Genomic DNA, 26,985 nt, shown 5'->3' with positions numbered 1-26,985 from the left:
GGCCCAGTGGGAAAGCCTGTGGGACGTCTGCTCTTCCAGAACCAGAAGAATAGGAGGAAAAGAACAAGCAGCCAGCTGAAAAGAGTCATGGTGGAAGCAAGAAAGTCTCCCTCTGTGTGTCTCTGCAGCTGTATTTCTATGCTGGCAAAAAGCCAAAACAGAAGTTTATTCCCTCAATGCTGGGATAAGATTGATAAATTGCACATTAGAAGCTTGAGCAGGCACCATGCCTTTGCTGTTTTTAATGTTTTGAGCTGTTTAGTTCTGTGGTTGCAATATGATTTTGTATGTTTTAACTTTGATTGGGAGACCTCCCAGAGCTGGTTAGACGATGGGCAGCTATATAAATGTTTTAAAATAAATAAACAAAATATAAACTCAGGATGAAAAGTCAGCTTTGTACAGAAGCCAGGTTCCACATGTTGGAATTTAACCATCAAGAAACTTAACACCAACTGGTCACTTGCCGCTAAAAGCAACGTTTTTTTTGCCAACCTTTTCTTCCACCAACTGATAAGCTAACACAGTGATGGTGAGCCTTTTAGAGACCGAGTGCCCAAACTGCAGCCCAAACCCCACTTATTGTCGGGTGCTGGGTGGGCGTGGCCCACTGGGTGGGTGTGGCCATTGGGTGGGCATGGCCATGGTGGGCGTGGCCACCTCGATGTTGCACGTAGGGAAGAGAGGCCTGTGGGGGCCGGGCAGGGTTGGGGGAGATCCAGGGGTCTCTGGCGGATGGGACGATGGGCAGGAGGAGAAGGGTGCTCTGTGAGGGTTGGGTGGGGGCGGCAAGAGAACCTTTTGCACGGAGTCAATCACTGTACACACACCCACACATGTCAGTTGTGTAACGAAACATAATGGTCCCCGCCTTCAGTAAGCACTCAGCGCGCAATAACATGACTAATCACAAGCTGAGCAGTGCCACAAGCCAAGCAGCGCCATCACAACCAGTGCGGACGACGTACCCATGCATCGGACGTGACACACAAGCAGCCTGCATGCTCCATTTTAATAAAAGATGTGTGTCCTCCAAGATAAGAAAGCCTGGAACTGCACCCCAAGATATTTAGACCTGGTCTGTTGGGGTTCCATTAATTTGCTATGTATATTGTCTACTGCATATAGCAAGGCTGGAAATGCACCATCTGCTAACATTGGAGAGACACCTGAATTGCTGAATTCCTGGTCAAAATATATTAAACTTCTAGGACCTGCTGTCCCCTGCTGACTTATTCAGGAACTGCAACTAATGCAAAATAATAATAATAATAATAATAATAATAATAATAATAATAATAATAATAATATAAGCTACATTCAGTTGGGTTCTAGGACAGAGGCAATGCTTAATGTGTGAAAGAGATTGCTCCATCTACCAGAAATGTCGGAACTTGCTCGGTCCAATATGATGCAGTGGCTGGGTTCACACACTGCACTAGAAGTCTTCTGGTGTATTAGCGTAATGTAGAGGGGTGCTAACAGTGAGGACAATTAACCAGTGGAACAGCTTGTCTTCAGAAATTGTGGGCACTCCGTCACTGGAAGTTTTTAAGAAGAGACTAGACAGTCACCTGTCTGAAATGGTATAGGTTCTCCTGCTCGAGCAGGGCGCTGGACTAGATGACCTCCAAGATCCCTTCCAGCTCTATTCTGTTCTATTCTATTCTAATTGTGGAGGTTCAGAAACCCTGATTTGACCTCCTTTGATTTCTAAAAATTGGTATCAATAGTCATTTTTAAGCACCACGAACTTAAAAAGTCAGATCAAAAACTAACTGCTGTATGCATATAATAGGCTAACTTTGGTGAATTTCAATTTTTATTATTTCTTGGGTGGCTTACCAGGTGGGTTGAGCCCAGTTCATTCAATTAGTTTATGATTCAGTGTAGTACAAGAATCCAGGAAGTGGGTTAATGCAGAATTCAAGATGAATGTGCAGTGCTTGTGAACAGATATCAATGGGGTCTGAAATTCTTCACTAATATATTTAGTTTCCAGCTACTGTATGTTCAATTTCAATTAAGTGTCAATGCAAATGAAATTCACTCAAATGTAGCCATTGTCCTAGGTTGCTTGGGGACACTAGCAAATATACCATTCAGAATTGATGACATGGCACATTGTGTGAGCCCCCACCAATTGCGGCTTATTTTTCCAACCATGATTAAACAAATTATGATTCAGCACAAGGAACAAACCCAATATTACAACATTAACAGTTCTGAAGAAGAGGATTCTTACAATCCAACAAAATTTGTTTTCCAGTCTTTTATTCTTGGCCTTCATCCCTGCAATGGAGCCTCTTGATAGCTCATCAGCAAAACAGGATCAGTTCAGAATTTCCTTCTTCCGGCTGACAATAAAAAGGTCCTACTGACAGTAAAAAGTCAAGACATTTTCCTGGTTGCCTCTGATCAGGATCACGGGAGACCTCAGATCTTGCGAGAGAGTCTCCAGCCAAGCCATGTACAGGCTACTGGGACATCCCTTCCGGCCAACTGGCATAGTTCTGAAAAGGTGACAAGGAACAGGAGAAAAAGAAAACAAGTTTGTATTTGTCTACAACAACCTTGGCTGTTCTTTGGAAGGACAGATCCAGAAGCTGAAGCTTAAATGCTTTGGCCACCAAATGAGAAGAGAGAAGTCCTTGGAAAAGTCTCTGATGTTGGGAAAGATGGAAGGCAAAAGGAGAAGGGGCGGCAGAGGAGGAGATGGTTAGATAGTGTCACAGACACAATGAACGTGACTTTGGGTATTTAGAAACTATGTATATTGGTGCAGTCTTCCCTTGGTATTTTAGCAGCCATTTATTTTATTTATTTATTTATGAGACTTATATACCGCTTTAAGTGCAAGCACTCTCTAAGCGGTGTACACCAGTAAGCAATGTATATATATATTTACATTGCCCCCAACAATCTGGGTCCTCGTTTTACCTACCTCGGTAAAGATGGAAGGCTGAGTCAACCTTGAGCCAGTGAGATTTGAACCGCTGACCTGCTGAACACAGTCAGCTAAAGTGGCCTGCAGTACTGCACTCTAACTGCTACGCCATCTCTCTCTACTCACTCATCTTCAGCTTGTAATTAACTATAATTCTCAGATCCTACTCACATGTATTGCTTTTAGGCCTGATCTCCACATTGCATAGGTTTCTTCAAATTTCGTTTTCCCCAATGAAGGATTTTGCATATCCGGGCATTAATTGTCATTGCGTTTGCTTTCTGTGGCCACTTCTCTAATCTCTTATGATTCTTTTGAATGTTTATTCCATTTTCTTTGGAATTAATTATTCCAAGCAGTGCTGCTGTGACATCTGCAGAGCTTAAAAAATGGGATGTATGGGGCAGGGCAAGAGAGAGCCATAACGCCAGAGACTAAAGAAGAGAAAGCTAAGCCAACACATGTCAATGAAGGTCCTCAGTCATCCAGGTAGACTCATCTGGAAGTTGAATCATGGTGACTGGATTTATTGTTTGTAGGTTTGCGATGTTTCACTGCCCATCCAAGCAGCTTCTTCAGTCTGAACAAGTTGGTTGGAGGAATAGGCAAAGAGTCATTGGAATTTGCCAATTCCTAAAAATCTTAGGGGTATTTCTGCACCATAGAACACAGAACATGGAATAATAGAGTTGGAAAGGACCTTGGAGGTGTTCTAGTCCAACCCCCTGCTCAAGGCAGGAGACCCTATACCATTTTAGATAAATGATTGTCCAATCTCTTTTTGAAAGCCTCCAGTGATGGAGCACCCACAACGTCTGGAGGCAAGTCGTTCCATTGGTTGATTGCTCTCACCATTAGGAAATTTCTCCTTAGTTCTAGGTTGTTTCTCTCCTTGGTTAGTTTCCATCCATTGTTTCTCATCTTGCCTTTTGGTGCTTTGGAAAATAGTTTGGCCCCCTCATCTGTGTAGAAGCCCCTCAAATATTGGAACACTGCTATCGTGTCACCCCTACTCCTTCTTTTCATTAGACTAGACTATTATGACTCATAGACTTCAATTCCCAGAATTCCTGAGCCAGCCATGCTGAGGGGAAAGAGAGAGGTTTCCAAGCTGAGCCATGCTGGCTCAGGAATTCTGGGAGTTGAAGTCCACGAGTCATAAAAGAGCCAAGGTTGCCTACTCCTGGACTAGACATACCCAACTCCTGTCATCGTTCTTCGTATGTTTTAGATTCCAGTTTCCAAATCATCTTTGTTACTCTTCCCTGCACCCTTTCCAGAGTCTCAGGGTTTCTTCTCCAAAGTGCACGGCAATATGTCAGTGAAGATTCTCAGTCATCCTGGTAGAATTGTCTGGAAATTGAGTCATGGCGAATGGAATGGTTAACTTGTTCAGACTGAAGAAGCTGCTTGAATGGGCAGCGAAATATCTCAAACTCACTCTCACACACACACACACACACACACACACACACACACACACCCCAGTTGCATGACTCAACTTCCAGACTAAGCCAGCACACTCTTCCAACAGCTTTTTCTACAAAGATACCACCCCTAGCAACTCCTAATGATTGTTTATGACTGCTCTTACTTACATGAAAATAAGGGCAGCATCCCGAGAGTAATCCAGCAAAATTTCATTCATTCTCACTTGTCGAAGTGACTAAAATAGAAAGTAGAAAAAGTTCAGCACAAGTAGATATAAAGGGTCAGAGGCAAGCAATGAGAACAGCTCTGACAATGGATCAAGTAAATTTCTTTATTGTTGACTACCAGTTTAGAAGAATCTTTGTCAGATTGTCTTTCTTCTCTTGGGAAACAGCAGATATAGACTTAACGGTTTCATCTCAAAGTTTCCTCCTTTGAATGGACTCTAAGTTGGAATATCTTTCAAGCCACCTTATTGGGACATTATCTCCTTCAGTTGGTGGTTCCACCAGATAAATAAATATAAAGAAACCCAAAGGGTTTTTTTGGGAAACCCAGATAACAAGCCACTCCCTGCTATAGCCCCCAGCAAATGGCCCTGGAAAAAGTATGCTGCTAATGAGATGGGAGGTTCTCTATAAAATCTAAGAAGAACATGGCAAGATCAGACCAAAATTCAAATCTTGCATTCTGTGCACAGAGCAGCCAATTAGGTGCCTCCATAAAAATCACAAGAAGATTGAAACACAGCGGTTCCATCTTGAATTCCAACAATGCCAGGCCTGATTGACCAGGATCACAAGGACAAAGGCTTGTAGTATGCCCGGGCAGAGGTTCAGAGCCCACAGTGGTCCCAAGAGTTTGGGTCCATATGAATTAAGTCGCAGGGTTTGTATTCTGACCTCATGATGCCCATGCCCATCCCTTTTCCCAACCCCTCTGCTTCCACCAATAACCAGGAATACATTGGTGACTCTGATCCATTTCAAAAATCAAAGTCAATTCATAGTTTCAGCTTGATGCATCAAATCCAGCCCCTTTGATTCTTCAGTCTGATCCCAACAGACTTGAGAAAAGGGGGTCAATTTCAATCATTTGATCTGGATTTTCAGTTCCGTTTGGAAAGCTGATTCAGTTCAAATCTGGGGTAGAATGGCTGTTGAATTTCCAGAGCAACACTGGAATAGCACTCTTATTCTTCCCATAAGGGAGTAGGCTTGAAAACAACTTCAAGCAGAATGTAAAAGGAACTCTAAATTTCCCCGAGAAGTTAGCCAGGTTGACCCAAGGTGTCAGATTCAAAGACCTGGAGTTATAAACAGATGAAAGAGGGATGCCCTCCGTCTCCCTGCTTCCCCCTCTTCTTCTCCTGATGTCTGAAATCCACCCCAGGCTAGGTCATCCTAACCTTAGCTTTGTTTTTTGCAACCTCTTCATCGGAAATTTTCCATGGGCAGCCACGTCGCAGCTCGTTCACCACAGCGTCATCTTTGAAATCATCGTTCAGTCTGAACGGAGCAATTAAGTCATCAAATCTCTTCACGCTAGGAATAAAACCACCATGAATTTCCGTTAAGGAACCAAATTCTTCCGTGCCCTGGTCTTAGCCGAAAGGGGACACCTGCTTAGAGAAAGGAGCCTGGCCAATTTTAAGAACTAACCCTTAGCTACTGTATTGTGAGGCGTGAAAGACCAGATCCACACACGAAGCTTCAATGAAACGGATTCACTGCTAAAAGCCCACGCACAGGAATCTTCTCAAATAAAGGTCAATGTACCTGCTTAGATTTAGATAAGGGTTAATGGCACTCAAAGGGTGTTTCTCTTGTAGCTACGTAGGGATTCTAGGCTGATCCTCCTTTTTTCTCTACCCCCAAGTTCTGCCATCCTTTCTCCTACAGTCATACAGAAACACCAAAAACTATCAGGGGTTTGGTTTCTTCACTGGTTAATTTTCTGAATCTTTGCAACCAAGTCTAATAGCCCTAAGGCGGACCCTCTGGATAGCAAATGCTGGGGAGCACACCCTTTTCACAAATGGCCCCATAGATGTTAGCCTCACTTTGATTCACCCGCTGAAGAACCATGGGAAAGTTGGGAAGAATAAGAATTTTTTGCTGGTCTTTGGACTAATATGAGACGTGGACTAATATGAGAATGATTGAGGGGCTCCAGTGTTGACAATATTTTTTCATACTTCAGATCAAATTTATCTCCTCCTCCTCTATCTCCTACAATAGTACAGGTAGTCCTCTACTTACAGCCATACATTTAGCGATCATTCAAAATTTACAGCTACACTGAGAAAAGTGACTTACAACTGCTCCTCACACTTACAACAATCATAGCATGATCAGAATTCAGGCATTTGGCAACTGGCATTTTCTGACAGGACAATTAACCAGTGGAACCACCTGCCTCCAGAAGCTGTGATTGCTCCAACACTGGAAGTCTTTAAGAAGAGACTGGACAGCCATTTGTCTGAAATGATATAGGGTTTCCTGCCTGCGCAGGGGGTTGGACTAGATGACCTCCAAGGTCCCTTCCAACTGTATTATTATTATTATTATTATTATTATTATTATTATTATTATTATTATTATCATCATCATCAGTAGTAGTAGTAGTAGTAGTAGTAGATTTTACAACAGTTGCAGCATGCTGGGTTCATGTGAACCCCAACTGCAACCAATTTGCTTCAGACAAGCAAAATGTTAAAAGCTGGATTCATTTAATGACCAGATGATTCACTTAACAACTGTGTAATTTATATAAATGCATTTTTAGCCAGTATAATAAATGTTATATTTGGATGCTGTGGTATTGGTCAATAAATTAATGCATCATTAATCATTTTAATTGCAATAATAATAAGAGTGTAATATTGCTTTACTGTTCAGGTTGGGGCTTCTGATTAAGATCTGGAAGGACGTGAACCTCATTAAATCCAAGCCGAAACTTGCTTAATAAAGAGACAATCCTAAGAAAGAAAAAGAAGATTAAGAAGTGGAAAAAAGGAATTCCAATAGTCTTTGTCATATATTTTACTGTTTTGACGCTCCATTTCTCTATATAAATGGTGTATTATTATTATCATTATCATTATTATTATTATTATTATTGTTGTTGTTGTTGTTATTATTTTGGAACACAGCAGCCCTGAATCCTGCAGGTGGAACTTACGCCTTCCGCTCCTCGTCCATTCGGTTGATCTGCCCACTGACAAACACTCGGATCTTGCATGTCCCCCACCTCTTTTTGCGACCAAGGAGATAAGGGATGAGAAGAGTCAGCCCTGGGGGTGGAAAAACCACAGAGGAATCTGAAGAACCCACACCTCCTTCTTCTCACAATTGCATTTATAGCCTAGTCAGAACATAGGACACGGGATAAAAGCTGTGGTGGCGCAGAGGTTAGAACGCAGAACTGCAGGCTACGTCTGCTGATTGCCGGCTGCCAGCAGTTTGGCAGTTCGAGTCTCACCAGCTCCAGGTTGACTCAGCTTTCCATCCTTCCGAGGCTGGTAAAATGAGGAACCAGATTGTTGGGGGGGGGGGCAATAGGCTGACTCTATAAACCACTCAGAAAGGGCTGTAAAGTACTGTGGAGCGGTATATAAGTCTAAGTGCTATTGCTATTGCTAATGTAGATGGAAGGGACGTCAGAGGTCTTCTAGTCCAACCATTCCTTCCAAAAATTCAAGCCAACATAAGATGATGAGTTCTTGGAACCTCACATTAGCTTCAGTAAGGGGGCTGAATGATGGTTCTGAGACCACTTCCTGGAATAAAACAATGCCACTGCTAGCATTTTGGGAAGAGGAAATCAGAATTTAGGCTGTTGAAAATCAGTCGCCCGGATGATCCAAAACACTGGCTGGGTCCTTCTACTAAATTCCAACTTTTTGGAATCCCTGCTAAGACCTCCAGAGCTGAGAGAGACTCCATTTAGCAGCACCAAGCCTTGCTCCCTTCTCGAGCCCTGCGCGGGAAGGAGGAGCCAGCCTTACCTCCATCGTCAAACAGCCAGTAGATGTCAATAGTTTTCTTGCCTTGATCCATCTGGAAAATGGTACTCGCCTGTTGTTCTGCCACCAAGGCATCAGGATCCACTAGGAAGGGGGAAAGAAGGGGAAGGGGAAGGGGGAAGGGAATTAGGAGAGGAGGGGAGGAAGGGAGGGGGGAGGAGAGGAGAGGAGTAAGGACCTGCCTCAGCTATTCCCCCAGGAAAGCACAACTCAGGAAACAAGCTGTTTCAAAGAGGATTTTTTACTGAGAGGAAGTGATTGCAGAGTCAGAAGGCAGAATCTAAAGCTCCCACCTAAAAGCACCGAGCTAAAAGTCCCGTTTTGTCAGCCCCACCCCAGTGCCCTAGTCCATCAGGACCCAACCACCAGCGCGAAGATGTTATGAGAACTTTGAATCAAAAAGGTGATAAGCGACCGTTTTCCCAGGCATCGGTCAGCAGGAGTGAGCACAGATGGCCCTGGGGGCATTTCCCTTGTTCTAATTTCCCCCTTCCTAATTCCTGTGTGAATATATCAAAGCGAAAGCAGAAACCCAGAAAATGGATTTGATCAGTAACCCGGTCAAGAAGCTTCTTAGAACTGACATGTGTCCATTACGGCAGGTACTTCACTGTTCTTCTGAGGAATATCTGCTGGATCAAAAACTGGATTAACTGGGGACAGAAAGGAGACAATAAGCAAGATAAATCCGTGACATTCTGAACAATGAACAGTTGTCTGCATTTACGAGGTACATCAAGTCATAATGAGGGTTACTTTATCTAGGCATAAGGTACTGAGTGAATCTAGCCATTGTATTTATGTAAATTTGTGGCTCGGTGGGATGTGTAAACCCAGTCTACTGCAATTTTATCACTAAGTTAAACTAAGTGTCGTTTAGTTTACTGCAGTGTGGTGGAATGGAGTCTGGATTTCCAGGAGGGAGTGGCTATATTCCAGAGAGCAAAGAGGCAGCGGAGCTTGGAATGTCTGGTAGACAGGAAGAGGTTAAAACAGCTCCTCCCTATCCAGTCCAAAGTCTCCTCGGTGACATAGGCAACATAGACATTTAATAGACTGAGAGGAAGGCAGGCAGGCAGGCAGGCAGGCAGACATATAAAAATATCTATAGTGATGCAAGTAATTACTTCAATCTGGCAAGATTTTGTCTGTAGGTGACGAACAATAAAGGAAATCACTCTTAAGTAATTCTAAGTGTTGTTCCTAGGGCTCAACATGCAGTGTGCTAATCCAGCTACAAGCACCACTACACAGAGTTGACGAATGCATTTAGCAAACCTCAGCTTGTTTATCTGTGGTTTCCAAACAATCGCAGTGGCAGATTTACACAAAACATACGAACCACATGATGGCTTAATGTCAGGTTTCCCCCAAGGGCCGGGTGGTCAAGAACGCTTCCTTTCGTGCCCAGCAGGATTTCTGCCCCATACGACTTTTTACATTCAAAAGTAAAAAAGTAAAAACTGGCTATAAAGCAAAGCATCGTCTTCCTGCATTATCTTTATTTTCCAAATAGGACATTTACAAAAAAAGTCAGGATGGAGTCTGGGGCTTTGCAATTGACATTCTGCCTTAAAAAAAAACCAACCAACCAAACAAACAAACAAACAAACATGTGCGACACCGTTGCCTTTGCTCAAATTAGTATGCAAGGTACTCCGCTGGTTTGAAAAGAGAGTCATTTGACACAAGTCCTTTGAAAGCAATTTCTCTTATTAAAGCAGGATAAAAATGAAAACAAATAGAGTCGTAAAAGGGCCTCTTTCTAAGATATTTCCCTCCCCCTGCAACTGAATCAGCTCAAGCCTGTTTCCCTGCACAATCCCTGAAGAAGTGTGCTAGTGAAACTCACTGTGAGCCTGCATGATCCGAGAAATATTGAGTCCCTCCTTCACACGCATTACGCACACTCCGTATTTGAAGTCAAAAGCATTGCTGGAATGGGAACAAAAATGCATGCTCAATGTCAGCACGAGGGAGACTTTCAGAGGTTTACCCACCTAGGACAGCATGGAATGAGTGAGTATGTCTGTCCCTACATCTTTTCCTCTAAGGAAGGCACTCTTAAGCGCATCCTACTCCTTTTTTACTACAAGGGTGTGATTTTTTTTTTTTAAATACAGGTAGACCTCAACTTACAACAGTTCATTCAGTGACCGTTCAAAGTTACAACGGCACTGAAAAATGCGACTTATGACTGTACTGTGTTTCACACGTACAACTATTGCGGTGTCCCCATGGTCACTTGATCAAAATTCAGACGCTTGGCCACTGATTCATATTTACGACGGGTGCAGTGACCCCAGGGAGATGAGATTGACTTTGCTTGTCGGAAAGTTACAAAAGGTGATCCTATGACCCAGGGACACTGCAACCGTCATAAATATGAGTCGGTTTGCCAAGTGTCTGAATTTTGATCACGTGACCATGGTCATAAAAGTCACTTTTTTGGGAGTGCTGTAGTAACTTTGAATTTGTCACTAAGTTGTAAGTAGAGGACCACCTGCATTACTTCACCAAGTCATCAAGATAGGGAGAATGCAACTGAAGATAGCTGCAACTGATTAATAACATTTTCCTGAAGACCACTTTGCATTTCAAGATCTCTGAAGAAGACTGGATATGGGAACTATAGCTTAAAACAGAAGTCCCCAGCCTTTTGGGCACCAGGGACCGGTTCCGTGGAGAGAGGTTTTTCCGTGGACTGGAGGGTGCGTGGTTTTGTGTGCTGCCTGCATCCTGCGGATGGGATGCTTCGCTTGTAGGCAATGCCTAGTGCCGGACCACGGACCGGGGGTTGGGGACCCCTGGCTTAAAAGACAACAAGCCAGTGGTACTCACTGCAGGATTCCGATATATTCTTCCACTGTCTGGGGATGTGCTGCCTGCCAGTTCTTCTTATATCCAAGCACAAGAATGTTGGGTTTCATTCTGCCAAGACCTGAAGCCTTTGTCAAAGAAATAAGTGGATTTTTAGGGTAAAAATATTTTCCGCACTCATTGTTACCAACCCTTTCTGCTCACTTTACTCTCTATTCATAGGCTAGGAGAAAATTACGGTTTTCATTGGACCTCAATTGAAAAGGAGGAGGAGGAGGAGGAGGAAAACTGTGGGGTCCTTGGTGTTCTCTGAGTTTGCTTGTTTTCTTGCAGACGTTTCATTACCCTAACTAGGTAACATCATTAGTGCTAGTAAGGAGTGGGGTATGCAGAGAGAAGGAGGAGGAGGAGGAGGAGGAGGAGGAGGAGGAGGAGGAGGAGGAGGAGGAGGAGGAGGAGAACTATGGGGTCCTTGGTGATGTCTGCAAGAAAACAAGCAAGCTCAGAGAGCACCAAGGACCCCATAGTTCTCCTCCTTCTCCTCCTCCTCCTGGCAAACCCCACTCCTTACTAGCACTGATGATGTTACTAGGTAGGGTAATGAAATGTCTGCAAGAAAACGAGCAAGCTCAGAGAGCACCAAGGACCCCTCATTTCAACGCTGAGCTGCAAATATTCTCTTTCATTGGTATAATAACTTTAAACGAAGAACAAATAATAATAAGGTAGCTTAGCCGGTAGTGCAAAGCACGCAAGGAAGACCCAAGAATTAGTATAGATCAGGGGTGTCAAACTGACGGCCCACAGGCCGGATGCATCATGCCGAAACTGCGCCCACAATGTTTTTATCAAAAGCACATAAGAGTTTCCTCACGCAAAGAATCATTGCAGATCAGGGGGCCCTGGGTGTGATCAGCATCTCAAGACCCCAAGCTTGATTTTACCTGCATAAGGACTTGTGCTCCAGTTCTCAGGTCCTCTGCTGAGATGCCTGTGTAGAAAGCCTTGATTTTTCTCTTGATCAGCCACTTGATATGGCCTTTGGAAGCAAGTCCCACTTCAGCATTTGCCGGTCTGCAGGGCCCCTATCAGAAAGAAGCACAGGAAGGAGTCACAACTACAGGAAGGCTGGAAGAAATGTGGAATTCTCAGTGATCTCTCAGCTTGGTGGTTTTCTTGCAGACATTTCATTACCCAGCTAGGTAATATCATCAGTGCTACTATTGGTGGGGTTTTCAGAAAGGAGGAGGAGGAGGAGGAGGAGGAGGAGGAGGAGGAGGAGGAGGAGGAGGAGGAGGAGGAGAAGAAGAAGAAGAAGAAGAAGAAGAAGAAGAAGAAGAAGAAGAAGAAGAAGAAGAAGAAGAAGAAGAAGAAGAAGAAGAAGGAAGAAGAAGAAGAAGAAGAAGAAGAAGAAGAAGAAGAAGAAGAAGAAGAAGAAGAAGAAGAAGAAGAAGAAGAAGAAGAAGAAGAAGAAGAAGAAGAAGAAGAAGAAGAAAATAATAAAAGGACTGTGAGTCCTTGGTGCTCTACAAGCTTGGTGGTTTTCTTGCAGACATTTCATTACCCAGCTAGGTAACATCATCAGTGCTCTATATATTATTTTCTATTGAAATGTGATTTATACAGGACCCCCTGCAATTGCAGGGTCAAAAAGCCAAGATAGTGACTGCAAACACACAACTGACCCCTATTATTTATGTATATAGGTAGAGTTCGACTATTAATTTCATGGTTTCAAAACCCAGTTTAGTTGTCAGAAAACAGCCAAGGCTTGTTAGGGGCTACTACTAAGCTCAGCATTTAATGTAAAGCTGATGTGGTTTGAATTTGGTTTAGTGTTTTGCTTCAACCCAGTAATTCTAGTCTGTAAACCGCCAATTCAATCAGTAAGTTGTGACATAGGCAATAACTAATTAAACAAACCATGGCTTGATACAATCTACGAACCCTGAGCACTGAGGCCAAGAGCAAGAATCCATGTCTCATGGGCTTTGTTCATACAACATGCTTAAAAAGATAGTACAGCATGCTAAGCTTGTTTAATAGTTACCCATGATAGGTTTAGTGGTGGCTTAGTAGGTGTCTGCTTTTTTATTGCACAAGAAAGAGGGCCATATAATTCTGAAATTAAGCAAATTGGAGAAATATATTTTTCTTCTACAAAAAGGCAGCTTTTAATTTCTATCGCCCTAGAAAAGGAAGAGTTCCACGCTTAGATTATTTTTCCTGTGAAACTAAGATTTATAAGCCCCTCTTAGCTACTTGATTTTTTTTTTAAAAAAAGCCCTTTGTTGGCCTAATTATGTAAAGGAATCGAACGTTTACCTACTGAAATTGTCCTTTCCAAGAAGGAAAGAAAAGAGAGATTGATTAATGGTGGAACATCTCCAGAGCAGAATGTCCTATCAAAATTGTGTTTTCTCTTCTTCTATTTTTATCCTGGCAATTAAACGGCAGGTGAAATCCAATCTAGCAGTCATTCATTCATTTATTCTTGCTTAATTAGCTGGGGATTGTTCCAGAAGAACAAATGTTGAAAGCCAAGTGCCAGGCGTTATCCACACTTCACAGCAATCCCTGTGTGTTCCTCTTAACCTCTGCAGTAAACCTGGAAGCCAAAGGGAAGCACTTAGGGCTATATATTTGATGATATGGTAGAAGGACAGCTGTGTTAATCTATTGTTGCGCCAGATCTGAAGTTCTCATAGCACTTTCCCAGACAAACTTGGTTAAAAGGCAGACATTTTCACAGCCGGGCTCCTCTCGATTTTTGACATCTGAAGGTATAAATGCTGGAGGGGATGATTTAGTGTTGGCTAGCAAGCTGCCGTTTGGATAGCAAAAGATCTCACTTGGAGGTAAGCCACCGAAGCTGCTGACTCCTGCCAGCCTTTAGAAGCTGTTTTTTTGTTATTTAAAACCTGCTGGGCTGAAGGCTGCAGTTCCATTTCAGGTCCTTAGCAGAGGGAGCGTTGTGTCCCAGCTAAGGCTGAGGTTTCCTTTCCTCGTGAGTCAACATAGAGTTGGAGGAAAGCAAGGGCCATAACCCTTCCATCATGGGAGTCACTAGTTTGAGGCTTTGGCGGTGTTGGGGTCCCTCTAGTCTGGACTTCTCCAGATGAATTGGGAATCCAGCTAAAAAAAGGAGATGCTGTAGTGCTCTGTTTCTCTTACGATCTAGTGCAATCATCTTTAAGAATGGAGATCATTAAAATAGATGGACAGATGGACAGACAGACCTGCTGATTAACTGTCAGATTGGGTAATGAAACATATGCAAGAAAGCACCAAGGACTCCTCATTTTAATTCTGAGCTACAAATAATCTCCTTTATGAGAGAGAGAGAAAGAGAGAGAGAGAGAGAGAGAGAGAGAGAGAGAGAGAGAGAGAGAGAGAGAGAGAGAGAGAGAGAGAGAGAGAGAGAAGCAGACAGACAGACAGACAGACATAGGTGGGTAGACAATGGAAATTAGGTAGTTAAAGATAGCAGATGGCTGCAAATTCTTAGTTACATGGTAGGAACAAATACTCACGATCAACACATTCCCGCAGATCATCAAACTCAATTTTTTTGTAAAAGTGCCTACAAAATCGACTAGTGCTGGGCGGAAATTAGGAGGACCAGTCAGGACGAGGCATTGAGGCCTGAAGATAGAACAAGGAGACATCACTACTTCACTATTTGCCTGGAACCAGCCCACTCCTAAGACTTCTGTTGGATTCCAGAAAGGGCAAAAGAAGGACAATCACAACAAGCGGCTATCAAAGGTGCACAAATGCCCAGGTTTTCATGGCTAAAGCGCAGGGCAGAGATCCATCAAACCCCCCTTTGCTCTTCCTTTGTCCTCCTTTGCGTAGTTGCATCCGAACTTATCTGTTACGATGGATTGAACCATAGGCAAATCATACACACAAAATGGACGGGGGGAAATGGCGTTTGGAATTTCTGCCAAGCACGAAGATTCTTGGAGGAGAAATCTGATTTTGGTAAACTTTTGCTGATCAGGGGAGATACACCTACATGGCACCTGGACATTGCTCGGATAGAGTGTCCAACTGAAACCCAGTGGCTTACAAAATCTTACCTGTAATTTTTAATATGGTCATCCACCTCATTGAGACTCACAGAATAATTTAGGGCCATGTTGTAGGAACCAGCTTGAACAGAGGACCCCCAGTTTACTCCTGGAAAAAAAGTTACCTCAGTTCAATTCATTGTTTTATTGAGCAGTATTTTAATTTGTAAAAAAAAGAAATATGAGCTACGTACCAGGCTTCTTGTAGAGAACGTATCCGAGCAAGAACACCACAATCCCAATAGCAATGAGAGCAGCCCACCAAGTTAGCAGGAACATGATAACGACAGAAAAAATGGCCCCAAACAGGGCTGCCCACTTGCTATAATACCTGAAGGAGGGTCTCCAACCTGAAAGGGGAAAAAAATAACTAGATATGAGACCATTCATAATGCACTTTTGAACAACTCTTCAAATACTGTAAATAGCAATAGCACTTAGACCAGTGGTTCTCAACCTTTCTAATGCCGTGACCCCATAATACAGTTCCCCATGTTGTGGTGACCCCCAACCACTTATACATCACCGGGTGCCAGGGGCATGGCCAAAGAAAAGGGGGAAAAATGGCAGACAGCCTTGTTTGGCGACCCCCGTGAAATGGTCGTTCGACCCCAAATGGGGTCCCGACCCACAGGTTGAGAACCACTGACTTAGACTTATATACCACTTCATAGTGCTTTAAACCCCTCTTTAAGCGGTTTACAGAGTCAGCATATCATCCCCAACAATCGGGGTCCTCATTTTACCAACCTCAGAAGGATGGAAGGCTGAGTCAACTTTGAGCCGGTCAACATCAAACCCCTGGCAGTCAGCAGAATTAGCCTGCAATATTGCATTCTAACCATTGCATAGGATGGATGGATGGATGGATGGATGGGAAGGAAGGAAGGAAGGAAGGAAGGAAGGAAGGAAGGAAGGAAGGAAGGAAGGAAGGAAGGAAGGGCAATAGCAATAGCACTTAGATTTACATACCGCTTTTCAGCCCTCTCTAAGCAGTTTACAGAATCAGCATAATTGCCCCCAACAATCTGGGTCTTCATTTTACCTACCATGGAAGGATGGAAGACTGAGTCAACTTTGATCCAGTCAGGATTGAACTCCAGGCAGTGGGAAGAATTAGCCTGCAATACTGCATTCTAACCACTGTGCAGGATGGATGGATGGATGGATGGATGGACAGACAATAGCAACAGCACGTAGACTTACATACCACTTTATAGCCCTCTCTAAGCAGTTTACAGAGTCAGCCTATGGCTCTCAACAATCTGGGTCCTCATTTTACCGACCTCAGAAGGATGGAAGGCTGAGTCAACCTTGAGCCAGTCAGGATCCAACTCCAGGCAGTGGGCAAAGTCAACCTGCAATACTGCAATCTAACCACTGCGCCATCGCAACTCAATACAAACTCCTGTTGCAGGGGGATGATTGGTCAGCATGTGTCATGGTATGAGGGAAGGACTTCAGATGGTGGGGAAAGAATGATCAGATAAGAGAGGGCAGAGACCTCAGCATCACAACAGGCAGAGAGAAAAAAACTCAGGAAGGATCATCCCTGACTTTATGTTTCATGGAAGGAAACTTCTGAAATTCTCAAACCCAATTTGAGTGAGTTATCTTTGCTGCTAAGCCATGTGACAAAAGCCCTTACCTGGTGAGTTGGTAATGGAGGCATGGAAACAGCTGAAATTGATGAGCGCATAGGAGCACAGAAAGAAGTTGGAGATGATGGGAGCGATGGCATTCAGTTCCGCTACAGAGATGGTGGAAAGACTGTACATAAAGATCTAATCAACTAATGTGTCAATACTAAATTGGTGATATATAAGAATTAATGGAATTCAAGAGGGGCTGGACTTGGAGCATGTGTAGACACATAACGATTCTAGACTGAGTCCTCCCTTGACTCTGCCTACAGGCTCTGCCTGCTCTTTTCCTATATCAATGTTCTCGAACCGAATCAATAAACAACCATCTATAAGCTTCTGCATTATTAGTGAAATGATGCAATTCATGGGTTCAGTTTTAGAACAAAATAAAGAACTCTTTGCCCACTGTATTTTCAGATACGTTAGCTTTAGTGAAGCTATAATTCTTGGAACTCCATCCTTTTTTTCCCCCCTCAATAAATCTTGCTAAAGAGTACTATGAGAACTGTGCTTGAGGATGAAACATTTTATTTCAGGCAACTGTCAAAGGAACCAATATCTCTTCTTTGATTAGCAAAATCCCCCCAGAGCAAGACCAGATTCTTTGTATGAAGAAAATCTTTGCAAATTTTACCAATCAGAATGAAGCCCACTGCGATGAGGTACGTCAGCATGTAACCCCTGATGGGTTCGTTATTTCTTCCATAGCCCTTTCCAAAAAAGCCAATGGCCGGGTAGAGTTCATCCTTACAAAGACACTGTCGAGAGAACAGAGCAACAGTTCACGCCAACTTCTCAAGTGCACATGGATTCCCACAACAATTAAGACTTTTTTTGGAAGCCCTGAATCCACCCTTTCTTGCTGGCTGTCAACTGTTCAGGACTGCAACAATAAGCTTCCTAAAGGAGACACACATTCTAGAAATATTTATTTACAAAACCCCTGAGCAGAGCAATCTATTCCTAGAATAGAATAGAACAGAATAGAATAGAATAGAATAGAATAGAATAGAATAGAACAGACCCTTGGAGGTTTTCTATTCCAGCCCCCTGGAGAACCTATACCATCTCAGACAAGTGACTGTCTAATCTCTTAAAAATCTCCAGTGATGGAGCACCCACGATTTCTGGAGACAAGCAGTTCCACTGATTAATTAATCTAATGTGACGCTACATGTACATTGAACTGAAACTATTCTTTCCCTGTTGTTTTTTTCCTTGATGGCCCTGTATCAATTTTGTCGTATTCCTATGTCAAAATTCCAGGCACCAGATTTCTTGCTCTTCTGAGAAGGCACATCAGAAAACTACATCAACTACGATGATCATGGCTGATCTCAGAAGCTAAGTAAAGTCAACTGGAGTTAGTATTTGGATGGGTGAGTCTCAGAAGTCTAATGCTGCTGGGAAAAAGAATCCCGTCAAATCACTTCTGTACTGTTGCCAAGATCCTTCTTAGATGCAGTTATTGTAGTGGCTCTTCTACACACCAAGAGGTGAATCTGACTTGGAACCATTTTCACTTTTACTCTGGAAAACTTGGCTGCAGTGACCAGAAAGTTGTGTCCATCTTCTTCAAGTTCATGTCTCCCAAAAGATGGAACTGTACCTCCTATCATTATAGTCACCAAGACAAAGGTGGATAATTGAGGATGATAGAAACTTAGTGGCCTCATTCAACTCTTCCAGCTTTAGGATTCTCTGGCAAAATGGCAACCTGACACTGGACAAAGATGGGAGAGTTTTATTGTCTTCTTTGACAGATCAATAATGCATCTCACCTGGAAGACTTTGGGGGCTGAGACGAGGCATGCCAAAGCCGAAGAGAGGGTGGCCCCAAAAATTCCAGCTGTGATGAGAGGGGCGAAGCCAGAAACCATGCTCATGGTCTACAGGACAAGCAAAGGGTAGACAATTAGATCTGAAATATGGATTGTGCATGCAAATATAGAAGCTTCTTTCCCCCTATCATTGGAGAAGACAGAAACTAGTGCTTCAATAACCTTGCACGTCCCTACTGACTAAGGTGGTTTATTTTGTCTTCCTTCCATCAGCAAGTACACTATCTGTCAACTCTACAATGTGCGTGGCTACAGCCATTTTTCTTCTCATTCTAGGTTGCCACATAGAATGGGGGGGGGTTGCCCAGGTGCTTCACTAGTCAAAATAATGTTCTGTCCCATGGGAACCAAGATCATCTACTGCTCCCACAACGTTGTATAAAAAAGCCCGCCAAATGAACATATTGGGGAACATAGTTGCTTGCATAGTTTTGTGGGTGGGACATTATTTTTTGTAACTGGGTAATTGTTACTTGTATATTCAAACTGGGTTTCACTTTTGATCGTGCCGATACTTTGCACCTAATAAACATGTTCTTTGAGGAATTTCCAAGCCTCGGAATTCTGCTTTATTTGCCTCTGTCTGTTGGAACCATGACACTACCTTTGTGTATAATTATACAGGTAGTCCTTGACTTACACTCTACAATTTACAGTTCTATACCTGATAATAATTGATGAGTCCATGTTGACAGCTATGGGTCTGTGTACACTCTGTGAAGTTCCATCCATAGCCACAAGCAATGCCTTCACAACCCATGGAACCAGAGAGGACAGTATCATTAATGCTTCCAGAGGCATCACGGACAACACACGAACCTAGGAAGAGCCATCAAGGTTAATCTCCTATTTCTTTTCCATTCTGTGTTTCCAATGGAGGCCCTAACTCTTTTAGGAAGATCTCTGCAGCTTTGTGTATTGTGCTTTCGCATCAGCCAGCACTGAAAATCCAAAGAGGCAGAAGACACTGGAAGAAATATTTCTGGGATTTCCCATCATCTTCTCTGATTGCTCTCTGACCTTAGGCTGTGAAGCATTATTGGCTTTTTCAAAGACGTTTGTAGAACCAAAACCTCGGGAGATCATAACACGTGGGAGGGGAAGAGATGGGAATTAGAATTTTCACATCACCAATAATTAGACAACATTGAATGCAAGACACAGTTGTGCGTGGTGCAACAACTGGATTGAAATGTAAAAGTCCACACTTGTTCCATCGTTTTGAGAGTCTAGAACAGGGGTCCCCAACTCTGGCCACTTTATGACTTGTGGACTTCAACCATGCTGGCTGAGGAATTCTGGGAGTTGAAGTCCACAAGTCATAAAGTGATCAAGGTTGGGGACCTCTGGTCTAGAATTCAATCTGAAAACATCTCTCTGTATGTAAACACTTCTAGATTTTGCTCATGTTTCCTCTTAGGAGCATAACCAAAGGGAGACCCCCTTATAGCCTTACTCCCACCCTCTGTCTCTGGCCCCATCTTGCCTGCTGGTGAGCTTAAAAAAAATTACAAAATAATTTATGTGCTAAGTGGTGATGCTGAGTTCATGCCACACAAATTGTGTCCTAATGTGTGTAACTGTACCTATCTGTAAACATACCAATTGTAGCCGAAAGAACCAGATATGACACTGTTGTCCAAAAAATAGCCACGAGGGTTCCTTTAGGAATTGCCACAGCAGGATCCTGGCCAAGGGAAACAAATGACAATTTGACAACTCAGACTGATGGTTGGTCTGATATTAATTCTGGGGTTAATCCTAATTAATCCATAGATTGCAAATCCTTGGCAGGATGCAGTCAGGTATAGTCATTAAGCAAATTAGCCTTAATTCTCCTAAAATGAGACATCCCTAATTAATTAATGGGCTCCATTCATTCCTAGGAGACCCCCACCAGTTAGGGTGGCAGGGGATACTTGACATTTTCTAAGGGTTTTCATGCAAACATTGAGGTGCACAGATGACACCAGTTACTCCAAGAGGGCCAGCTACCCCTTCTCCTCCCTGTGGGCCCAGCCAACCCAACCTACCTTCAAGTCACCTGAAATGTTGGCTCCTGCCAAGATGCCAGTGGCTGATGGGAAGAAGATGGAAAACAAACCAAAAAAGTTGCCATCAGGCCCTCGCCAATTGGGAACAAAGTTCTGAGCAAAAATGTTGGCTGAAGGAGAAAAAAAAAATGGAGTGTCCAGGTTTATGAACTGATGCTTGAACTTAGGGTAGTGCAGGGAAGGAGAGGGGACAACCAAATCCATGCAATCAAAGTCTTGCTTCTTGAACACAAAAAATGAAGGGGCACAGCTTCCACCATTTATTTGGGACTGCCCTGTGTTGTGCCTGCTTGTACTCCTTTTAAAGGGGTGTTTCTCAGCCCTGGCTAGCACTGGAACGCTGGGAGGTGAGGTCCACGTGTCTTAAAGTTGCTATGGTTGAGAAGTAAATGTGGACTTCAACTCACCTTGGTAGCTGAAAAATCCTTTGGCCTGCTTCTCCTCACTAGGTGGAATAACTGTCCCCACCAGGTAGTTAATGAACGAAATCATGATCACCACGAAAAAGAGAACTTGAGCCTTGCAAAACCAAGCAAACAATAGTTTGAAGAGTTTAGAAGATCAATCTTCCCAGATCTGGTCTCCTTTATATAGCCAAGTCCATCATGACCAGTTTAGATGGGCAGCTGCCTTCCCCCAACTCAGTACTCCCTCTAGGTATTTGGACTACAAACCCCATCATGCCTAGCCTAAGTGACCATGTAGATATGTTTGATGAAAGCACTCATTCTCCCCATCCACTTGAGGATTCTTCAAAAATGTTGGCCATTCCCTTCCAATGTGACAACTTTTTTTTCCCCATCTTGATCTCTATTAATTTCTAAACATCCATCCTCCTCAGCCAGCATGACAAAAGGACTTTCTTATCTTGGGTTTATTTAACTCAGGATTCCACAAAATGGAAAAGAGCTGGTGGGGAGAGGGAACAGGTGCTCTAGTTTTGGACATGGGAATTTTGTTCTAAAATTAGAATGGGTGAAAGTCTCCATCAATTGCTCTTCTGTTACTAATCTTCTCCAATTTGTGAACATCTAGATCAGGGGTTCTCAACCTTGGCAACTTTAAAACTTGTGGACGTCAACTCCCAGAATTCCTCAGCCAACTTTGCTGAGGAATTCTGGGAGTTGAAGTCCACAAGTCTTAACATTGCCAAAGTTGAGAACCCCGATCTAGATGTTTGCCAGTTTTATCCAATACAACTGAAGAGCATGAAAACTGAGTCTGCAAATATTGCCCTCCACCAATTTTTAAAAAGCTTTCTGCAAGATCTCAGTTCAGACTTCTACTCAGAGTAAGCTCCTTCTCCCCAATTTGTAGCTGCAGTAGAAAAGAGAGACAGCAGGAGGTTCTAAAAGAGGTTGAACATCCATACATCCCATCCCATTTTAGTGGAGTTGACCTTCCTCATCACTCAGTCATGATGGCCAAGAGTTATGAGATGTGTAAACCATGGAAAGACACAATAATTCCTCTTCCATCTTCCCCATTTCCCACAATAACACACTTACCTTGGCTTCCCACTCCATCCCCGCCAAGGATACTCCAAGCAGTACTGTCACAGTGACAACCCCAATGATGCGGATGTCATTGGTAGGGTCTACCATGCTTGAGTGATATTCCTTTGGAGAGAAAAATCCCACCCTCAGTCACCTGCCAATCTCCTGGATCAATGGAAACATGCTCCAATCAAACAAAGCAAGCATCTCTCCATACCGCCCTTCCCACCAGTTCCTCTCACTGTGGTCACATCATACCTGCAAAAGATCTCGCACTGTTTCTGCAAAGCCCACGGTATGCATGGCCACGGCCACGGCATTGGCAAAAGCGAAGATGAGACCGATGGAGCCACCCAACTCTGGCCCAAGGCTTCTCGAAATGAGGAAATAAGTCCCCCCTAAGAAAGGGGAACAGTGCAATCAGCACAGTCACTTTTCAAATTTATTTATTTGGTGTATGGCATCTGCAGAGGTCATGCAATCACCAGTATGCAAGATCAAAGTTCTTGCCCTCTGGAACATCGTATCCCCTAATGTTTCGCAAGGGCCTTAAGATGTGGCTCTGCCAGATGGCTTGGAGACTCAACGGGGGTAGCTTCACATGAGGATGGTTGAGTAATTAAAATTTAATCTCACCTCCCCACCCCTTACCCTGATGTGTCTGGCTCCCTCCTTTCCCCATCTGTTGTCATTAGTTCCCTCAATGGAAGAGTGGATGCTAAAAGGTGACGGAGTTAGCAGAGAGGACAAAGCTGACTGTTTTAAATAACAGAACAGCAGAGTTGGAAGGAAGCCTGGGGGGTCTTCTAGTCCAACCCCCTGCTCAAGCAGGAGACCCTATACCAATCTGGACAAATGGCTGTCCAATCTTTTCTTGAAAACCTCCAGGGATGGAGCACCCACAACTTCTGGAGGCAAGCCGTTTCACTGATTTATTGTTCTATCCAGAAATCTCTCCTTATTTCTAGGCTGGATCTCTCTTTGATAAGCTTAGAATCAACTCAAGAACAGAACAGCAGAGTTGGAGGAACCATGGAGGTCTTCAACCCCCTGTCCAAGTAAGACCAGGGACCGGTTCCGTGGAGAAAGGGTTTTCCGTGGACCGGAGGGTGCGTGGTTTTACGTGCTACCTGCAACCCACAGATGGAGGCTTTGCTTGTCTGCACGGCTTGGTTGCTGGCATGCTGTGGACCGGTTCTGGTCCACGGACCGGGGCTTGGGACCTGTGCCCTATTCCATTCTGAATGTTCCATCACTGGAAGTTTTTAAGAAAAGCCTATCTAGCGTTGTTTCTACTTGGAAACCACTACTGGGTTATTATTTTTTTGCTCAAACCTGAACAAATGAAATTGTGATTTATGTTTTGATAATTAGAATGATTTTTTTATTATAGATATGGCTTAAAATGTTGTGAAATGTAAGGTAAAAAGTTGAGGTTGTAATTTTTTGGGGGGGAGGAGTATTTTACTGCCCTGAAGTCAGAAGTTACTACTCCCCCCCCCTTTCCCTCAGTTCTCTAACTTTTGTTTCTTTTTATCTTACAATGAAATACAAATTTAATTTAATAGATTTAATACAAATCTATCTTAAAAAAGAGGGGTGGTTCAAATATCTGGGAGTATATATTCTATGCACACCCGGATGGTTCCGCTTGCTCTTTGGCTGATGAGTAAATTGCTACCTGATTTGACTTTGCCGTTGGTGGAGATGGCAGAAATGGATAATCCTGTGATGGTGGTCACGGTCACAGACATCAGAATGATCACCCAAGTCAGTGCTGCAAAATGAAAAGAAGTTATTCCGGTTATCAACTGAGGTGCCCCAGCTTCCTCTTAGCAGGAGTTCTCCAAACTTAGCAAATTGAAGACACGTGGACTTTGTCTCCCAGAATCCCCCAGCCAGCCATGCCCAGCAGGAAATGAATTTGACAGGACTTACCGATGCCTGCTTGCGCAGTGATCCAAGGGAGCCGGAGATACAGGATCACTCCCCAGATGTTAAGCATGCAACGAATCTAAAAGGCAGAAGCAGCAACCGGTAATTGGGAAGGACCACGGAAGGAAGGCAGTTTGCTTGTGCCTCTCTGCGGATCTATTTTGTGGTTTTTCCTTTCTTTTTAGAAACTGATTGCGGTACAAATATTCTTTTTTTTTTAATAATTTTTTTTTTCCATTTATCCAACATATCCAACAAAATTCACTTTACAAAATAAAATAAATTCATAACCATAACCATAACCATAGGTGCCGCTTGCTCATTCCCCCCAAGCTGCATCCACCCTTTCTAATACCTTCCCTACTTCCCTCCTCTTTCTCTCCTCCCCTCACTACTCTCTTCCCCTCCCCTTCTCCTCTTACCATCCTACTTCCTCCCTTCACCTTCCTCCCCTCTCATCCCTCTCAAATACAGCGTAGGGGAAATGCCCAAGCAGCACCTCTCTCATAAATTACCATATCTATATTATCCTATTCTACCTATTTACCCACAAATATTCTTAACATTTATACAAATGAATGCGATATTTCTCCACTGTGCTGTTGTGCGTCTTTGGTTGTTTGGGTACTTGAGTTCCATTCTGCAGCAGGAGGTTTACGGCTTTAAGAAATGCTAATGTTGTGGCTTTGTAGATTTAAGCCTAACCTGTACCCCTGCTTTAGGCCTGTTAAAATTACATAATGAGAATTAGCAAGATTGCTGATCAGTACATGAACGTGTTGGTTGTCCTTTAGAGGAGACCAAGCTGGTCCAGGGTGGTGGAAACAATAGCCCAGATTTTGAGATGGTTGGAAAGCATCCTGTGAGTTTTAGCTAAGTCTGTGAAAGCTACTCACCATCACCCCTTTGACCCACCCAAATCGGACGGGCTCTCCTTGATTCTTCTCTTTCTCCTTAGCAGCCTCTTCTTCCACTGCTTCTTCTGAGAAGCTGTTGCTTCTGTGGGCTTCGTATCTCTGTGGGTACCGGTGGCTATTTTCTTGCTGGGAAAACATACGGACAGAGAGAATGGTTTCTAAGGGGGAAGGATATTAGGTTGATAGAACTTTGGAGAATGTGAGGGTGCCAAGCATCAGGAACAATAGGATAATTCTCTCGATGTTTCTGCCTTGGAAGGCTTCACTCTGAAACAGAAAGAGCACAACAGCAGGCTCAGGAGGAGACTGAAGATTAGTAGCATCGATTTTAGGAAGAGCTTCCACGGGGAAGAGACAACAGCAGCAGTCATGATCGTAAAGGATATCAAAGAAGTGGAAGGGAGAGAAGGGAAGGTAGAAGAAGGGGAAGGAAGGACGAAGAAGGGGAGGAAAGGAGAAGATAAAGAAGGGGAATAAAAGGATGAAGGAAAGGAGAGGATGAAGAAAGAAAAGGATGACGAATGGAAGGGAAAAGAAGGGGAAGGAAGGATGAAGAAGGGGAGGAAAGGAGAAGATAAAGAAGGGGAATAAAAGGATGAAGGAAAGGATGAAGAATGGAAGGGAAGAGAAGGGAAAGAGGGGAGGGGAGGGGAGGGAAGGGGAAGGGAGGATAAAGGCTCTGGATTAGTTGGAATATACCTTAAGAAAGGAGTGCAGATCTGCAAGTGTTGGTCTTGGATTCTTAATTTCACTAGATATCTTGGTGTTGGCATAGTTTTCATAATTGGGCACAACATCAACAGTGTTGTAGCCAAAGGTCTGCATGTAGAAGGTGCTGTTATGGGTACAGTGGCTGCTTTGGGAGATGTCGTAGGGAGCAGCACCCGTTGGACTGTAGTGGTTGGTGCCAGTGCCTTCAGGGCCGATCAAGGTGCTAATGGTGAAGCGGCCATTCAGACAGCCTTGGTCTTCTCGTTCGGTCCCTGGCAGCTCCACCATCTCATGCCTTCCCCTCTTCATCTCAACTCACCCTGAAATCACAGATCCCAGGGGAGTGTGTGCCGATTGGGGTCTGTAACGCCGTGGGTCAGACATGTGGGCTTTTTATAACCTATGAAACCAGAAAAAGCTGGCATAAAAGACTGGTTTGAGGGACTCCTGAGCTTGTGGCTGAAAATAGCAGCCTGGAGGAATATCACACTCACCAATTCCAGTTCTAGATCAGGGCGGTGATAACGGATTTGGTATTAAGTCCTAAGGAAAAAAAGCCAATGAAAACCCCACCTAAATCGAAGGCTGAAACAAGGCTTCCGCTGCGATTCATTTTGTTTGGGGACATTAAGCTTCCCTTATTTTCTAATTAGGTCAGACAATATCTGGACAGGAACTGGGGCACCGCTTCGTGGATTATTTTATGAGAACTAGTCTAATGTGCCTCTGACCTTCTCTAAACTCTATTTGTTCCCAGGCGAGCCCCAAATTTCCATTGCTAAGCAGGACAGTTGATAAGTGAGTTTTGCCCCATTGTAGGACCTGTCTGGCCACAGTTGTTAAGTGAATCACTGCAGCTGGTAAGTTAGTAACAGGGTTGTTAAAGGAATCCAGCTTCCCCACGGAGTTAGCTTGTCAGAGGGTTGCAAAAGATGATCCCTTGACCTGGGGACACCTCAACTCTTATAAGTACATGCCAGTTGCCAAGCTTCTTAATTTTGATCACGTGACCCATGGGGATGCTGCAGTGATCCTGAGAAAAATGGTCATTAGCAGGGCTTTTTTTTGTCATAGAATGCCCAGA

At 43.6% G+C, this 26,985-nt stretch overlaps 1 protein-coding gene across 3 annotated transcripts; it reads right to left on the bottom strand.

The window, feature by feature from the left end:
- Positions 1 to 725: 725 nt before the first annotated feature.
- On the bottom strand, positions 726 to 26,985 carry SLC12A3 (solute carrier family 12 member 3). 3 transcript variants are annotated; one of them, XM_039353838.1, is made up of 27 exons: positions 26,396 to 26,985; positions 25,890 to 26,301; positions 25,170 to 25,316; positions 24,277 to 24,352; positions 24,020 to 24,115; positions 22,597 to 22,736; positions 22,351 to 22,461; positions 21,250 to 21,361; positions 20,822 to 20,952; positions 20,391 to 20,475; positions 19,453 to 19,607; positions 18,729 to 18,836; positions 17,582 to 17,705; positions 16,950 to 17,051; positions 15,496 to 15,651; positions 15,311 to 15,410; positions 14,759 to 14,870; positions 12,170 to 12,310; positions 11,247 to 11,353; positions 10,258 to 10,340; positions 8,990 to 9,058; positions 8,388 to 8,489; positions 7,562 to 7,673; positions 7,272 to 7,358; positions 5,787 to 5,922; positions 4,546 to 4,613; positions 730 to 2,513 (listed from the first exon to the last, which is right to left on the bottom strand). In XM_039353838.1, exons 2-27 carry the CDS (start codon positions 26,208 to 26,210, stop codon positions 2,375 to 2,377), a joined length of 3,120 nt encoding a protein of 1,039 aa, XP_039209772.1. In that variant the 5' UTR covers positions 26,211 to 26,301; positions 26,396 to 26,985; the 3' UTR covers positions 730 to 2,374. The 3 variants fall into 3 exon arrangements, with proteins under 3 accessions (XP_039209775.1, XP_039209772.1, XP_039209773.1); XM_039353839.1 differs by lacking the exon at positions 16,950 to 17,051 and having other exon boundaries at positions 25,890 to 26,985; XM_039353841.1 differs by lacking the exons at positions 4,546 to 4,613; positions 5,787 to 5,922 and having other exon boundaries at positions 726 to 2,513; positions 25,890 to 26,985.

The sequence above is a fragment of the Crotalus tigris genome, unplaced genomic scaffold (genome assembly GCF_016545835.1).
Source record: "Crotalus tigris isolate CLP2741 ecotype Arizona unplaced genomic scaffold, ASM1654583v1 scf7180000018525.42219311030:4301911, whole genome shotgun sequence".
NCBI classification, from domain to species: Eukaryota; Metazoa; Chordata; class Lepidosauria; order Squamata; family Viperidae; genus Crotalus; species Crotalus tigris.
Note: the sequence above shows the minus strand (reverse complement) of the source record. Positions and strands in the feature narration are given on the sequence as shown.